This window comes from Corvus moneduloides, chromosome 5 (assembly GCF_009650955.1).
Source record: "Corvus moneduloides isolate bCorMon1 chromosome 5, bCorMon1.pri, whole genome shotgun sequence".
Lineage (NCBI taxonomy): Eukaryota > Metazoa > Chordata > Aves > Passeriformes > Corvidae > Corvus > Corvus moneduloides.
In genome coordinates, this window is record NC_045480.1 from 72933503 (window position 1) to 72951012 (window position 17510).

The 17510-nt window shown below is 46.4% G+C and overlaps 1 protein-coding gene across 5 annotated transcripts in view; it reads right to left on the reverse strand.

Moving 5' to 3' along the window:
* SHROOM3 (shroom family member 3) overlaps positions 1–17510 on the reverse strand; it is a 118862-nt gene that overhangs the window by 46519 nt on the left and 54833 nt on the right. The window contains exon 1 of one of the 5 annotated variants that reach the window (XM_032110343.1): positions 5883–5958. The exons of the other annotated variants lie outside the window; for them this stretch is intronic. Coding sequence (XP_031966234.1) covers positions 5883–5941 — 59 coding nt within the window. The 5' untranslated portion in view covers positions 5942–5958. Of the gene's footprint in view, positions 1–5882; positions 5959–17510 lie in introns of those variants that run through there. 5 annotated transcript variants of the gene reach the window in all.

Genomic DNA, 17510 nt, shown 5'->3' on the forward strand with positions numbered 1-17510 from the left:
GGCCACATCGTGCCCCCTCAGACACCTGGGCAAGTCTTCGAGTAGCTCCCAGCAGGATCCCAGGTCAGGATGAATTTTCCAAATTAAAGCCTGCTTCGAATCTACTGCATTTTGGCAATCTGGGATAGCAGCATAAGGAAAGTCAAGTACCAGAGTGGGCAGTGCTGGAAGCTACTGTGACACCAGTAATCAGCACCGGATGTCATTAACTGGGGACAAACAGGCAGAACAAGGTCCCTATGTGATAGGAGAGCATCAACCCTGGTTCCTCTCGGAAATGGGGAAGAAAGCCTCCCTTTCATGGCAGCTCCAAGCACACTTGAGGAGATAACCCTGTTTGTCTTCGCCGGAAAGGCTGACTGAACGCCAGCCTCGCAGGTACAAACTCGTCGGTGCAGTCTCCGGACAAGCAGCTGCACTTTGGGGGGATTCTGGTTTTCAGTGAAATGTCAGTATTTTCTCTGGAAAGAAGCCCACCCTTTTGGCTTATTCCTTACCAAAAGGAATTCAGATGTTTGTAGTGTTTTGCTGAATTATCCCTACTGTATGGGTAAGAACAGGGCTAAGCCTGCTCTAGAGTGCAAATACAATATTTTCCCTTCCATCTTTGGAAATCTGCAGACAAGGCACCCATGAGCAGTCTATAACTTCCCCCAGGATGCTGGGAGCTTTGCAAGAAGGCTGTGCTTACCCTCCTGCTACTGGCAGGCTGACCAGGGGTAGGGAAGCCCAGTGCACCTGTGGGAAGCCGTGGCAAAGCCCGTGCCTTCTGCAATCGAGCAACAGCTCACCTCAAATTTCAAGGCAGTTGTAAGACTCAGCACTGCCACGGGAGGGTATGAATGGGGCTGTTTTCATATCTGCCATGCAAATGTCTGTTAGCACAGCAATGTTATCCGTTGTTATCCGCAAACAGCAGCATTTTATCCGCTGGCCTCCCTCTCTGATCATGGAAAATGTATACACAGGATAGCCGAAGGAACTTGAGCTGACAGCCAGCCACTCCCCGTGAAACCACATACTGCAGGAATGAGAAAATGAGCTCACCAGGCACCAAAAAGTCAGCACCCAGGGAAATTCCAGCGTTTGATAATGGCTTGGGAAGATCAGCCCCTGCAAACTCAAATGCTGTGTGGAGCTGACCTGCAAAGCAGCTGTGAGAGAAAGAGAGACATCAGCCAGAGAATGACTAAGAGAGGTGAAAGAAAGAAATTATGTGCTCTTCTGTCAGTCCATGAAAGCACAGCAACAGGCATTAGCTGCAGATATGCAGCCATGGAGAGGCATGGAAGCACTTCACAGGGAAAGCAAGGAATGCACCAACAAAACTTCACAGAGGAGTCCCCAAGGCAGGCGGGAAGAAAAGAGGGTCTCCAAAGGGAGACTCCTGGCTGGACTGAGATATTTCAGCGTCTGAAATATCCAGAAGAAACATTTGCAAGCTGTGAGCTATCCAAAGCAATGGGATATGAAGATAAAGCAGAGAGAATCTAAGGGCTAAAATCACATAAACTCGATGAAAGCAGTTCCAGCATGTTGGAGTCTGGAGGGATAGGAGGCAAAGCTTCTTTATGAACTTCCCCCCTGCTCTCTTGTGCACATATCCACAAAGCGCAGTCTGAAATTCCCCAGTACTGAGCATCAGCTGGGAATGTTTCCTGGGCTCTCCCACTGGAAATGAAAATCTAAATAAAGGGGGAAATCCCTCTAGTTGCTGTGGACATGGTGCCTGCTCCAAAGCTGCTGAATGGAATGGAAAACCTTATGCTGAGCACCTGTAGCTCCCCTCAGTTATGATTGCTCTGCACAGCACTTACAATTCCATTTCTAATTAAGAGCCATGAACCAGACTCCGAATCAGATGGCATCAATCAGCATAATTCCCTTTTTCCTCTGTCTCTGGTGGTGCTGGAAGAGAAAATCCCTGTGCTGTTCTTGCAAGTGCCAGGTGTCCCAGTCACAAGAAAGAGCTGCACCTGGCTGCAGACACAACCCCCAAGAGCTGTGCTGGGCTATGGGGCAACAAAAATGGACCAATGGGCTCAGAGTTCAATCCTCCTTCTCACAGGGACTCCCTGTCAGGTCAAGGCATTGGACCTTGGCATGCGATTGTAACTACAGCTGGTCAAAACTTTACTGCAGACGCTGGTTCTGTTCAATGAAATACCTGCAGGAAGCATCTACTGATTCACTCACACGGTTAAAAATAAATTGAACTGTTTTCAGGTTTTTTGGAATGAAATGAGAATCCTCCAGATCAGCCTCTCACATGAATGATTTGTTTATTTTCTTTTTTTTTCACTGAATCCACTATTTCAGACCTTCCGTCTTTCATTCACTGGGTTTTTTTACAACCCTCTGGCTGTCAGTTTCTCCCCCACAACCTCTACTTATTTTATTCTTTTTCTAAGCCCTCTTATCTTCAAGAAAGGATGCATTTTAAAAATAAAACAGACTTTTATTGTAGGAACTTAAATTTTAGACATTATCATGAGTGAGTAAGCTGAAGCAAATTTGCTCTTTTTCCTACCTGGGTTGGTTGTACAATGCTAACAATTATTCCGAGAACTCAGAATTTTATAATCTCTCAGACACACTCTGGTTCGGCCCTCCACCTTGGGTAAACATATGGCGTGTGTACAGTACTTTGGATTCACTTAATAAGCCAATGGATGTCACTGTTGCTCTACACAAACCAAAATGGGAAAGCAGAGAAACATAATTAAACCAAAATAAAGTTACAGGAGAGAGTTCTCTAACCTGGTGTGTGCTGGTTACACTGGGCAATTCCTTCAGGGGCTTCCTAAGTGCATGTCTAAGGTATCCCAGTGTAACTACAGAGATAAGGTCAGGCTAACAGCTGGGTATAAAAAAGGAGGGCTTCAGAAAGGTTCCTAAAAAGGAACCTTATGGTCCCTGCCACTTAACCCCTTCATTTGCAGCCTCCCCTGAACCTCAGCAGCCAGAAGAGTTTGTTGATGAGTTTCCTGGGAAGGACCCACCCTTGTGCAGCAGGATGCTCCAGGCTGGGACAAAGTAGGTCACCAGGAGGCTCCTTCAGCCATGGCCAGAACTGCAGCTGCCGCATTTCTAGGTCAGTGCTCACTCCTGCTTTAATGGGTTGATAAAGGCTTAAGAAACAAGTGGAGGTTTTGGTTGCACTCCTGTGTGCCAGGCAGCAACTCAACATCTCATGAGAGGTGCTGTCACTTGAGAATTGCTGTTGCAATGAGGGGTAGTTTACACTGAGTTACTGGCACAGCTCAGGGAAACCAGGAGAGAAAGGCAGGGTCACCAGAGCACAGAAAATACGGCCCAAAAGTAGAGATAAAAGTTTAGAATGCTGTGACGGAAAATGAAGAAAAATGCTTCAAAAGGTATGAGGAGTGTGAAGCTTCTGACCCTGGTCTAGTTCTGTCAAAATCTGGGAACTGTCCCTCACATACATGGACTCTGCCTCCGTGACAAGAGCTCAAGGCAACTGGAATTTGTTTCCTGAAAGAAAGAATATTATTTGATCAATTGGGAAAGAAAATGCCTAAGGCTGGCCCAAATTTAATATATTTGGATCTAAAATACACTTGGGATAAGTGTAGTTATCCCAAAGTGTTGGTAAGAAGAGTAATTCCATTCCTTGCGCATGCTGTTTAGCAAGTAGCCACTATGCAAACCAATAAAGCCAAAAAAGGAACCTCAAATGCCAATCATTTAGCACTGGGAGCTACACAGAACCACTGGACCACACTGCTCCCACCAAGCAAGGAACTCAGCCTGAGACATTGTCAAGATGCTGATGAAATAAATGAATTTGTTATCCTATGAGATCCCTCAGGAAGATCTCCGAGCCCTGTCTCAGAACGTGCCGAGCTCACTGAAGTCTCTCCCAAGAACCAGAAGCCTGTGAGTTGCCTAATTGCACCACCTAGGAAGGAGCCTGTGGTAAAGCCCGTGTCAGGCACAGCTGTAGTTACTGTTCGTGCCCGCTCTGAGGACATGGGGCTGTTCCACACAACCACGGCTCCGTCTGCTCTGCCCTGTCATTAGTCCTCTAAGAGACATCACACCAAAGCCTTCCTGCAATGAGAGCTGCACCTACCAGATGTGTAAAGGCACACTTAAATTAACCTTTATTTTTTCAACTTTCAAAACCTGCAGACTAAATGTTTAAGTGCCTGCATTCCCTTTTACAGTTGGATAAAGTTTTGCTTCCCCTGTAGGAAGCAAGTCACTACCTACAAGTCAACCGGTCTCAAAAAACCTTCCTCCCTGTTTACATGCAGCAGTTCCATCTACTTTTTCCAGAAGTTTTGCAATGGCACTTTTGGAACTGCCCCTTTCCCACATGCTATCCAGCCTCGTGGTCCAACAGCTGTGGCAGAGGCAAAAGCCCAGGAAGCCACTCAACATCGTAACTCTGATCTGTGATACTGTGATGTTGCTCATCCTGTGCTGACGTCAATTAAACCCTTGTTATCTTCCACCACTAAGACAAATTCTGGTTTATTTACATTGGAAGAGGCCAAGTAGAGGAATTTGCACTTAACACTTACTGAGTAAATAGCAAAAGAGAAACACTTGAGTCTCTAAGTGGTAGGGAATGACATAACCTAGAGCTGAGAGAAACAGGTAAAAACTAAAATCTTAGACATCTAAATTAAAATGCCTCAATATAAGTAAGTCTCTACTGCAGCTCATGATAATTTTCTTGGGGTTGTCATGGATACTAAGTACTTCTGAAAAGCCAAGCCAGGTATATCTTAATTCCCAAACATGTGGACTGCAAGGAAAGTAATCACTTGAACAGTGATGTTTTCAGGAATTGCACAGTAATTCAAGGCTACATGACAACAGACCTCTAAGAGAGGCATCATTTAATGGCTGAAAACAAGCCCGTGCCCTTAATCTGCTCTAAAGGAGAGAGTCCACCCCGCCAAAACCCTGGAGCAGTTTGCACTAAGTATGGTGCCACTGGTGGGCACAGTGCCCTGGCAGAAAAGGAAGGTGTCCTGTAATTTTATAAGGTCAAGATTAAATTATAAGATACTCTGTTGCTATAAAACAAGGCTGCTCCACACCTGGTATCATTAGGCCCTAACTCCTGCTGGGTGAAATTCCACAGTGCCACCACGGTTCTGCGCTCATGCAAAGGCAAAGAAGTTGTTTTCTAGAATTGGATCACAAGGATTGAAAACTCAGTATTGGATCTGGAAAACAGATCTCTCTGCAGCCTTTAGTACTTCAACTAACTCCTGAATCTCACCCCCAGCCCCTGGATAAACACACCAGCAGAAAAGGAGCAAATATCATGCACTTGATAGGGGTGGTGACCAAACACACAAACCGAGTGCAGGCAGGACTTGTCTGAGTGCCACAGTGCCACCTGTGATTAAGCCCCCAGGTGATACGATGCTGTTCTGATCAGCTTGTCATCATCTAAACATCAGAAACACAGATTCTCACAATATGGAGCCCACACAGCGCAAAGCAGCCAGCAGAGCAGCCTGATGACAGCAGCATGCCCATGCTGGGGCAGGATGGCACTGCCTCACAGCTAAATGCCATCTCCTGCGCCCAGCTGGTTGTGTCAGCACAAGAGATCCAGCTGTGCTCACCATACAGGTTCATGCCTACGAGAACAAGCAAATGACACCACACAGAACGGGAGGTGACAGCAAAGTGCAACGTCCCAGCTCACCGAGTCTCCGAGCATCCCATCCCTCACCAAAGCAGGCAGACAAAACAAGCAGCAGTGAGTTGCTTTCAACTGTTACCAAAGGGAGCCGAAGTTTTCCCAATAGGTGAGGAAGCAAAAGGACCAGGTGCCCAAGTGGGGCATGCAGTGCCACACCGACGTCCCCGATCCCACGGAGCCGGGTACGCACCGTTGGGATGCACTCCAGAGAGCCAGGATCTTCTTCAGGGCATGCAGGTGGGCCTGCATGGGGAGCACTGCCAGGAGCCCGCTCCCAGCCTTCACCAGCAGCGCTGCAGCTTGTGCTGGGCAAGGTGAGGCAGTGCATGGGGAGCCAGGCCAGGGGCAGGAAGGGGAAGGAGCCAGCCCCACTCACCCTTTTAACAGGCAGGCAGGAATAATGACAGAGCTGCGCTCGCCAGCAGCCAGCCAGCCATGGCTTTGGAGTAATTGCCCTTGCTGCAGGCACCAAGCTGATGAGACAAGAACACAGCAGAGCCAGGTGACTAAACCAGGGCAGGAACAGCAGAAGACATAAGAGGAGGGAGAAGGTGCCTAGTTGTTACCCCCCAGAAAAGCACTGCCATCACTCTGAAGCTAAGGCAGGACCCCATGTTTTAGTGATCCTGACTTGTCCAAGCTCAAACACACCAGCACTGCCTCAAAGGTTCACACAAAGGAGTGATGGCTTAGCCCAGCCTCATCCAACACTTATTCCAGAGCCTGAAATGTTCTTAGAACTGTAAAAGCTCCTATCCCAGTGTCACAGTGGAGTCACAGTGGAGCCACAGCTCCTTGGGAAAGGATAATAAAAAGAAGCCGAGGCAATGTCAGAGGTTCTTCCTTCATTCCTGGCTTCGATCATTTCCCTGTGTGATCTTCAAGACCCATGAACAGAGCTCAGAAACAAATTTTATTGCCAGAGTCACAGCCACAGCTAGGGGTGCTCTCAGCCCAGCCCTTACGTCAGAACCGTGGTTGGGTAACAGCCTAATCTCTCCTGGCTCAGACACTGCCTCTTCAGACACTGCCTTTCCTCCTCCAGCAAGGAGAACGAGTTCTGGGAAAGTCCTGTGCTTCCTGGTATGGAGTGATACTGCAGGGCTGACTGGGGAAACGCTGGTGTCACGTGCATCCCTCTTCCTCCTCTGCTGCTGCTGCTTCTCCTCTGCCCCAGGGGAAAAGGGATGAAAAAGGAGCCGTAGGATGAAATTAATACGGAAACCCCAAAAGAAATGAGAGAAACCACAAAGAAATGCAGAGAAAGGCAGACAAGGGAATCCTTAGAGAAAAGGTCACCTAACAGAATCACACAGGATAACCTTTCTGTGCATATTTGGTGCCATCCTATCAAATTAACCACATACTGTCTCATAGAGGGTACATTAAAACATTGATTAAAAGGATTTCATACCTTATTATATTCTGAACGATAATGCCTCATTTGGGCATATCTTGTACCCATCCACATTAAGTTAAATAAGGGCATTTTTGCCCCACTCCCCATTTCCGATCCTGGAGGAAGCAGGAATTACTTGACCTGTCATACAGATAGTGAAGCTGAAGCACTGCTAAATTTATAGATAAAGATCTTTAAAAAGCAGGTGCCTAAATTCATGGTCTGAGTTTCCAAAGCAGAGAGCAGTTTGCAGCCCCCACTGACTTCAAAGAGTGTCTCAGCCATTCACACAAGTTTTGGAAAAGGGTGAAAAAAGATAAGGATCCCTTTTGATGAAAAGCTTGTGAATCAGGGTTGGGAAGGGAAACAGGGTTAAGCAAAGTGAAGGCACATCACAGGCTCAGCTCCACTGCCCTGGTACAGTGTGTGTTTGCTAAATTTATGGTTATTTTCCCATCCCCATGCAAGGAGGCTGTGTCTACTCACAGTAACAGGAGATCAGACTACCTCCAACTTCATTAACCATGTGCCGAAATCCAGCATGTTTTCTTTAAACAGAATACATGCAGCAGGGCAGTGCTCCCTCTTTGATCTTCAACCTGCTCCTTCCGGGATCACTTTGGATGTTGAACTCCTCCGCATGTCCCAGAGAACATGTCACCATAAAACAGGAGGACCAGAAACAAGGAAAGTACAAATAATCCCACTCCCAAACCAATATATTCAGTCCACATCTCTAATTACAGACAGCCAGGACAGATCTATAAAGCCTTGTGCTGGAGACAGGAATGTTTTTAATTACACATGGTCCCTAGACTTCCAGGTAGCCAACTGCTCTCTCCAATTAGCCTGGTATGGTTTTTCCCTCCTCCCCGAATACATCTCCGAAGCTGCTAATGCTGAAAGCAGGATGGATTAAAGATCCCTGTGGATGCCAACCATGACCTTGTTAATACTTCACAAGATGCTTTGCTGGATGGGCTCTCCATATTGCTAAAGAAAAATGAACATCCTTATAATACAACTTCTCACTCAGTCAACCTACATGCAAAGTCATTTACTCAGATGAAAAACCGTATTTTCCCTTCCTTTCATGTTGTGAAAGGGCACAAAGTTTCCCATCTAACATTCCACCTCCTTCCACCAGCAGCACAGTAAAATTCCCATTCTTTGAAGGCAAATTGATTTCTAAAAAGAGGGCATGAAGGCAACTTGGCATTCATCACTTCCATGACACAACACAAGGAAGCACCTGTACTTAGGTTAGCCTGAAGTGCACGCCCAGGGGCCTTGCTTAAAGCAGGCCTGGGATTCCTTATGCAAGTATTCACACATAACTGGTGTTCAATTAAAACCCTGTCTGTTAATTTGGCATAGTATTAGCTATGACCTTCCTGTTTCCTCATGGCAGAGATGCTGCAGAACGACTTTCGGCCGTGCTGGCAGGAGATGCCAGTGGGCTGGGAAGGTTCAGAAAAGGCCAAGTCAGTGTGTATGATGGGAGTCTGGCTGCTAAATGATCCCATTCCAAAGCTTTCATGTTTCTAAGAGGAAATGAAATTTCAAGCTAAAAAGTAAATGCTTTGTTCTGAGCAGACAAAGATGATTATCTTCATGAGGAATGCCAGTGCCACCCAACCTCTGCCACGGATCTGGGAATTGACACCACAGCATCCTGTGCAGGTTGCTCAGTTACCAGGTTTGGTCAGGCAAGACCCCTCAGGATGGAAACGGTGTTGGGCTTTTTTATTAAAGCTTGGACATGTGACTGAATATTTCCAAAGTTCAAATCTGAAACTTTTTAATCTCTGCCAGAAGTGATGCTGGTCTTGTGAGCTGGGCCGGGAGCAGAGATGCAGCATGTCATCACCACGAGAAATGTAGTAAAAACTAAATAAATTGACTGAGAGTGTTCGGAGTGGCCTGCGTCTCTCTTTGCAAAGGCCAGACAGTCAAGGTTTTATTATTCTCTGCATACACGGTAGCAAGGGAAACACAATCATTTCCCATGTACTCGAAAGTAAATGAGAACAGAATCAGACTCCACAGTAATTGAGAACTGGTAGTGAACTTGCTCTGTAAGTCTCTCTAGGCCCCAAGCCACCCATCATGCAGACAGTATTAATTTTAAGGGGATAAATAATGCAGAGCAAAGAAAAAAAATCCCACACAGTCAACCCACAACATTCCAGAGCTATTTACTGTGTGGGTTTTTTTTGTCATTTTACAGGTTTTTTAACAGTTTTAAACACTGTCCTCTCAATTCATTCGTTTGGTCTCCTATAGTGAATAACAGGAGGTTTTACAAGACCAGCAAACACTCCGCTATTATATTATTTTAACCCCAGCTGTAGCAGTGGTGATCTGTGACAGTTTGATAGCTGCTGTATATACAGAGCTGGGGCTTGGATTTTTTTTCTTTCCTCTTTTTTTCCCCCTTTTGATGAGAGCTGGGGGCAAGCCATGGCAGACAATCTTGTAATGTGCCGATTTGTTCTGCTGGCATCTCTCACCCTCAGCTTGTCACATGTACTTTTCAGCATGCACTAAAAACCTAATCAAAACAATCCTGCAGCGTGAAAGGTGCAGGCAGCGACTTTCTGACACTTGTCAGGAATTGCCATCACTGGGAATTCTCATGCCCCACCACCCACCCTGAGTAACCTTCATAACAAAACAGGGCTCAATGCCTTCAGAAATGATTCAGGTCAGAGCAAATGTTGCTCATGTTTTATCGCCCGGGAAACTCAGAAACTTTCCAAGAATGAAGTTATGGGAGCGGGGAGGCCGGGGAGCTCTGATGGACTGTCTCCCGTAGACAAGGAGGCCTCAGTGTCAAAGCAGCACGTCCAAGGGCAGGGAGAGTGGGGAGGAAAGCGCCCTGAGAACCTGCAGGACACTGCTTACAAACAGGTGGCTGAATGCTAAAGAAAGACACACAGAGAGAACAAGCAGCAAGACACAGGCATGAATGGAATATATTTTACAGCCTGGCATGAGGAATTTAAGGAATTAAGACGGTTCTTTTTTGTTTCCCAGCTTAGCAGAAATATTCAGGCTTTAATTATCATTTGTCTTGCTGATGGAACATAAATCCCTAAGAATCCCCTTCTGGGGCACTCTGCAGTCTTTGACTTACCTGACACTCAGAAAGAATTTGATTTTGTGCTTGACATCGCTGTCAGCAAAGAAGAGAAACCGGCGTTAGAGGTTTTAGCCTCCTTTGTTGATCTTGGTTTACACAGTTTGAGGACTTCAGGCAGATTGGCATTAAACAAAAAAGTCCAATGTGCTTTTGCCCTAAATTCCAGGGTGCTGGTCTGTGACAGGACTGCTGGCAGTGACCCCTCTCCCTTCCTCCAGCACATGGCCTCTCACCCCTCTATCCAAGGGCTTGATCGTGCAAGGCTGCGCCCGCTGTCCCCACACCAGCACCAGGGTAATCCAGAGCATTTCAGTGCAACTACTCACACTCCTAAAGCTGATCACGACCTGAAAAGCTTTGCTGGATCAAACCAGAATATTTGGCACTGGGTAATTCAGGAACCACTTCTTTTGGTGAATCATATTCTATGAGCCCTTTTGCTTGAGCAGCCCAGCAAACATCCCCAGTAAGAGATAAACACAATGAAACCATGATGGGAGCAATTGCTAGAGTTCGGGACAGGTCAGAGCTAGGCTGAAGCGTAAATCATGAATTTTTGGCTTGCCTTTGGCTATATCAGTACTCGTGAGTAAAGGAAGCCTCCTGACCCCCAGGCCTGGAGCAGCTCACTGAACTGCTGGGGACTCACCACAGAATGTTGCAGGTCTGAGCCCAAGGTGAGCATTGACATCTTCAAAACTCTGTAGCTTGGGTTTCAAGGAAAATCTCCTTCTAATTCACCTTTGTTTCTGTTAGAGCCCAAAAGGGTTTAAAGACAATGCCAGGTGAAAGATCTGCAGGGAGTTAAAGCCCTACTGACAGCCTGACTTTAATCCACAGTGGTGCAGGATGTGTTTGGGTCTTTGCCCTGGAGCTCTGGCTATTCCAGCTACATCCTAGGAGCTGTATTCCGCCCCATTTGCTCAGGCTGTTTCCTCCACTGGAGTCACAGGAATGTGACTGAGAATAAATCTATCAGCTAGAGAGAAACCTTCTCTTTACATCTCTAAGGCCTGATGGAGTTTGAGCACAGGATTTAAAGCAGCTCACTCTGTTGTTCCTGTGCCCTCTGGCAATCGACATTGAATGCAGGAGCCAGGTTTTATAGCATAAACAAAGCAGCTTACTAAACAATTGAGCTGACAAACTGGTTGCAAAGGTTGTGTTTCCAATCTGGCAAAGAGGCAAGCTGGTCCCTTAACCTCGGGAACAAATCCTGCCCCTTCTTTTAGGGAACACATCCCCACCGCCTTCCTGTCCTGTCCTTGTGTCAGGTGATAAAGGCAGGTGAGCAGTACTGTTAGAGATCAGGCCCTAATCAGGAATCCTGCTTGGCCTAACTTTAAAACATGCAGGTTAGCGGACAAGCCAAGGCTTTTTTGTTGCTGTTTTTTCAATGCATGAGTGTAACATGTGGGGACAGTTCCCAAGGATCCTCTTTCCAGTCTCTATCTCATTCCCCTCTCTTTCTCTAGAAGAAGGAACTAGCAAAATGTTGGGTATCTGCCTAAAGGAGAAGGAGAAGAACCAGGGGCAGAGCTCAGGAACTGGGAAGAGCAGGACAGCTGCACATCATCACAGTGAAATCTTCCTAAAGGTAACCAGTGTATTCCTTTCCTGGAATACTGTTGTAAACTTGACTCATTCCTGCCTTATGGAAGCATCACCACGTACCATGTCCCTCCAGCATGAACTGTGATTGCCCTGTTTGCCAGCATGCAATCCCAGCAGCTGTTACACTGCGCTCTTCATTTCCCTGGGGGGAAGCTGGAATGGCAGTGACACTGAAAAATAAAAATCTTCACAACAAGCAAATTTGATCCTCAGTGAATTCACCTTGGAACACTAGCCCCTAAGAGCAAAGGTGGGTAAGGAACTTGAAATGTGACAGCATGAACTTCAAGCTGGCAGAAGATTTAAACCAGAGTCATTTTCATTAAAAAGATAAGATCCTTCTGAATTCTTAGGCAGCTTATGGTAGCTAGGAACCCTTATTAATTCTTTAAAAAAGCCATTTGTTACAAACTCTCATTCACCCTCCCACCACCCCCTTTCATCTGGGGTGAGCCAGATGAAAGATATCTGCCTGTTAAGCTCCCTAACAGAAAATATGTTAATGACTTTGAAATTAAAGAAAGATCCTCTTACATACACCTTAACAGTGAAAAAATAACGCTCAGCTCTTAGGCCTTTTCTTTAGGCAAAGGTGAAGCACAGCTCCAGTGCCACCCTGGAGGTGAGTGCAGAGCTGGGAGTGCAGTGGGATCTCCCATGTCTGGACTACTGCAGAGGAAGGCTGCAAGGTTCAGTGACACCACCTCTGACCAGCACAGAACTGCAGCTACTGGTGTTTGTCACCCACCAGCACACTTTGCAAAATGTTGGTTTTCAGAACTGGTCTCATAGCAAATGTCACTAATAAAAGAAATGTTCACAGGCAATACACTCTGTCAGCAGTAAACACTGACCTGCTGAATCAACCCTGAAGATTCCCGTAATGTCCCCTGGGCTGATGCCGACTGCCTGATGCCATACCTGGAGATTCCCACTGCCTGAGGGCCTGGCTTGGCTGTTGCTCTGCTTTTACGGCAGCAAGCACTGCTGGTTCCTAACCCACCTGCTTGTATGAAGTACAACCACGTAGATAACAACAAGCAATAATTCTAAGCCAGAGTCCCGATTCCTGGATCTATCACATTCCTCTGCAGGGAATTGTTTGGGTTACTTGTAAAATGTTTGGTCTTAATCCCCTCACTCCAGCACTGCAGGACTAGACCTGATCCAAAACACCCACGGGACAGGAACTAGCTCACAAAGTTGACCAAGCTGTTTGTAAAAAAAGACTTAGGACATTGCAAAGGAGTTGCTCCAGCCCGCCACCGGCTAAAACAGAAATTTGAGATCACTGATTAATGCCAAGCACAGCTGACACTGCTGGACCAGTGTCCATTATCTGACTGCCCGTCCCTCAGAGGCTCTGACAAAACTGGGACAAGAAACAAAGCACCTTTCACCCCAGAGCATGTTGTGGGTCACAAGGTCATAAGACACAGCTCAAATCAACATTTTGTCTGCTGCTAAAAGGTTCAGGGCCCTGGAAAATAGTGCTCTGCTCATCTCCCAGATCAATGCTGGGAAGAACAAAAAGGAGTGTGGGCAGCACTTGGCAGGCAGCTCAGGTCTGCAAGCTTTACTCACACAAGCGATCCTTACTGTCTGATTAGTTGCACTGCAGCCATGAGGGAGGGAGCATCCATGTAATCCTGCAGAGGGAGAAGAGCCCTTAGCCATGGAAACTGTGCTGAGACAGGCATGGGGGCATTTTATTAGCCACTTCTCCCGTTGGGACTTTGCCACATTTCCCAGTCCATCCCTTTGTTTTTCCTTTCTTTTCCTCTAGGATTTGATCTTGTCAGAGAGGCAAAAGCACTTGGAAAGGTTTCCTGATGGCCCACACACATCACAGGCTGGATGTGCTGTGTAGCAATGTCATCATACAATCATTTAACTTGGAAAAGACCTCCAGGATCATCAAGTCCAACCTTTGACTGATCACCCCCTTATCAACTAATCCATAGCACTGAGTGTCACATCCAGTTGCTTCTTGACTTCACCACTTCCCTGGGTAGCCCATTCCAATGCTTGACAACCCTTTCAGGGAAGAAATTCTTCCTGATGCCCAGGCTCTGGCTGTTCAGTTCTGTTCAAGCTGCACCACCACTCACAGGGTCAGCCCAGCACCTCCTGCTGCCTTCCTAAACAGCACAGAGAGGAGAAGAGGCTCTTGCTTCCCTACTTCTGTCGACAGACACATCTGAGATGCAGCTTGCCTTTAGTGACTTGCTGGCCTTGTGTATGTAAATCACCTAATGAACAAAATATCCCAAGAGACAAATGGACAGTTTGGAGAGAAAAACCCAACTCCACATTGTTCCTCACTGGTTTTGTCCCAGCACAGCTCCTTTTTGGTTTACTCTGAAGCAATATCTGTGCCCACACCCATTCCCACACCAGGAGCTGTAAAATAGCTTCCAGCCCCTTGGCTTATGATTTATCTTCAACTGCAAAGAAAGATATAAAGGAAGGTACAAAGCTGAGTTTCTCTGGGTTCTTCTCTGCAGCAGGACTGCTTTATGGTACCTCCTTTATGGTTCTTTGTCATGTGTTCCTTATTCCTGGGGAACCCCATGAGACCTGCACTCAGAAGTGCTGCAGAATCCTCAGGAACAGCGAAATGCTGGAACTAAAAGTGATCTTCATCAGAGATCCCCCATTAAGCAGCAAAACTTTCAGCCAATGGCCTACTGGGATGACAGGAGCAGACCACTGTCCTATATATTCTCACACTTAGGGAGAGCTACAAGCACCTGGGGTCTCTATTATCCGTACTTTCAGAGGCACTGGGATTATGAGCCACATTTGTAGTGCTCATGGTGCCAGCCCCATCCCAAAGAGAGAACAACCACTCAGCCACTGAGGCAGAGGCAAAGCAGGAAGATGAAGGAATACTCTGGGCCTGTGAGCAGAGCCCTGTCTTCCGAGCCCTGCATGGGATGGACAATGATGAAGAATCTGTTCCTCCTTTTAGCTACCAAAGGCTCATTCTTGGGTTTCTGTGGCTGAGGAAGGCGATACTTTCTTTTCTAAGACGCAGTTCTCACCATCTACTTAGCAGGAAAATCTGGCTGTGGTTACAGCAACCAAAAGTACAAAGACATTCCTCTGAAAATTAGAGAGAAAGACCTTATAGTTTTCTTTTAATTGCCATTTCATACCTTCAGCGGTGCAGTGTATTTTGCAAAGTGCCCCGCACATGACAATTAAGCCTTACAACATCCCTCACCTTAGGAAGGGCTGTCACACGTACTGCCTGGACAGAGAAATGGAAATACACAGCAGTAAACACCTTGCCTCTCATCCCACAGTGAGTATGTGGCACAGGCAGAAATGAAACGCAGCCATCCTGGCGCTCTAATAGTTGCACACCTACTAATCAGGCTTTACACATGTAACTACAGGCCTTTATTTTAATGTCGTCTATGAGGAAAGAAGGATACTGTTGATTTTTTAACAGCAGATATTAATCATCCTTTCCTTAATCTTCCAAGGGGATTAAACAGTGAGGAATAATACTAGCTGCCTCACCCCCAAATTTAAATGTTGAGTGCTGCCAGTTTGTATTTTTCTTTGCCTGTAAACATTCCCCTGAGCAGTTGTTGTGTCTGTGCAGAGCACAAGGTCTAACACTGTACACAGGTCTTATTGAAGGGCTCCGTTTCAGACACACCAAAATGCCTCTTTGTCTTCCACGGTGCAGATAGGAGTGCAAAAAGATGACAGCTTGGCTCTGGATAGATGGATCAGGATGGATGCTTCCCCTCGGCCACTCACTCAGGCTAGGCTTAACCTTCACACCCTGCCATAAAAGGCAGCACAGACCTTCTTAAAACAATCCAGGGAATTCTACCCTTCCCACACAGACACGACCACCTCTCCTGCCTGATAAACTGGCACCTCACTTCAGCTTGTGCTTATGTCTAATAAATACCCAGGGCTGAAGTTGCTGGGATTTGTTTATAGAGGGGTAAGGTCACTCACTGCCTTGATTCCAGGCCTGGAGCAACATCACTTGCTCGTGTCCTTAATGACATCATGAAGCTTGTGCCTTTAAAAGACTTCTTAAGAGCAGCAGGAAAAAGAAATGCCTGGGAGGTTCCAAAAACTCATGTCTGAAGGTTTAATAGGTTGATTTATGGGTCTGGGTCTCTCCCACTGCAGCTCTAAGTAAATGTTCAGTTAGGATTTTGTGAAGGGCCGGTGATCATTTCCTGCTTTGTCAGCTTTACTAAATGGAGCCACCACTGTTCCCCTTCCAGAAACAAGGCCTCTCTGATAAGAATAACTTGAAAAACAAGAGCAGTTCAAATTCCAATAGCACTAATCCATCATTAAGCCCAAACTCCTTTTCATTTTAAAAAGCCTATGCCAGACAAGGAAGACAGAGCTAAAAAGCATGGAATAAAAGTGCTTGGATCCTGAACGAAGCACAAATGTGCTATATTCGCACTTGGTCAGGGAAAAGGTCAGCTTCTTACCCGGCAGTCTGCAGAAGAACAAGGCAGGGGATTTCTCAGGTGTGCTCGCAGCTGAGGATGAACCTCAGCCCTTCTGAGGATTTAGCATGTGGAAGTGGCAAAATGCCTTGTGCTCTCTACGAGTTCATAGCTCTATTTCCACAGCGTGGTTATGTGTGACCCATGAATAAAACTTTTCCTACCCTCAGCTGGACATAATATATGGGAGGCACATCCTGGCATGGGACAATCATAGTAAACCAAATGACAAGTGGGCCCCAAGCTTTACCCCGTCAAAGGGAGGGCTGGGAAGTGTCACAACCAAGCCTGTGTGGATTTTGCGCAAGGTCTTCTTGCACAAAAGCCATTTTTTAAAATGTCACAGGGAACCTCAAGCGTCCTGGAATTTACCAGCATCATCCAGAGGCACTTAGATGTGTAAATAAAGTAGCTGTGCACTTAGTCCTGGCTCCCAGCATGTAACCCCTGTGTAGGAACAAATGTTGTCAGCTCCGATAAGGACATGGGCTGGTTACACAAAGGTGAGTGGCCTCACAGACACATGCTATGAACCAAAGGAACTTCACATGGTTTAAGGGCACTATTCTGGTATATCAGTGGATAATCCAAGCCTAAAGCAATCCAAATCTACCATAATCCAAGGAGTTTTGGTGTGGATACACTGGGTGCATGCATGGGTCTTTGCAGGACACCTCATGTTGACTTTTAAGAATTCCTGCTTGGAATGCGTCCTGTTTAGTGCTCACCATGCTGAGATGACCAGGCCAACATGTGGCCTCTAAAACCCAGATGTGAAATTAAGCAAGTACTCCTCTACGAATGCCTGAAGAAGCTGCATATCCCAACCAAATCAGGAAAACCACAGCTGAAGTGATGCCAACAGAGCATTCAAAATACAAAAAGATAAATAACCTGAAGGACAAGTGACCACAGGTAAAAGAGGTGTGAAAAAGGCATGGGAAAAGGTACAGAGCAAGCTGGTGAGCTGTTGCTAACCTTTCCAAAGAGAAATCACTCTAACTAAATTAATAAAAAACCCCACATCTTTTCCTCTGATGCCAAAATATCCAAGAAACAAAAATGATACTTGGGCTTTCCTGGCAGCACCTGAAAGGCCCCATCACACAGCTCTCCTCAAGGTGCTCCAGGGGAACTGGAAAAGCAGCAAAGAAATGGCAA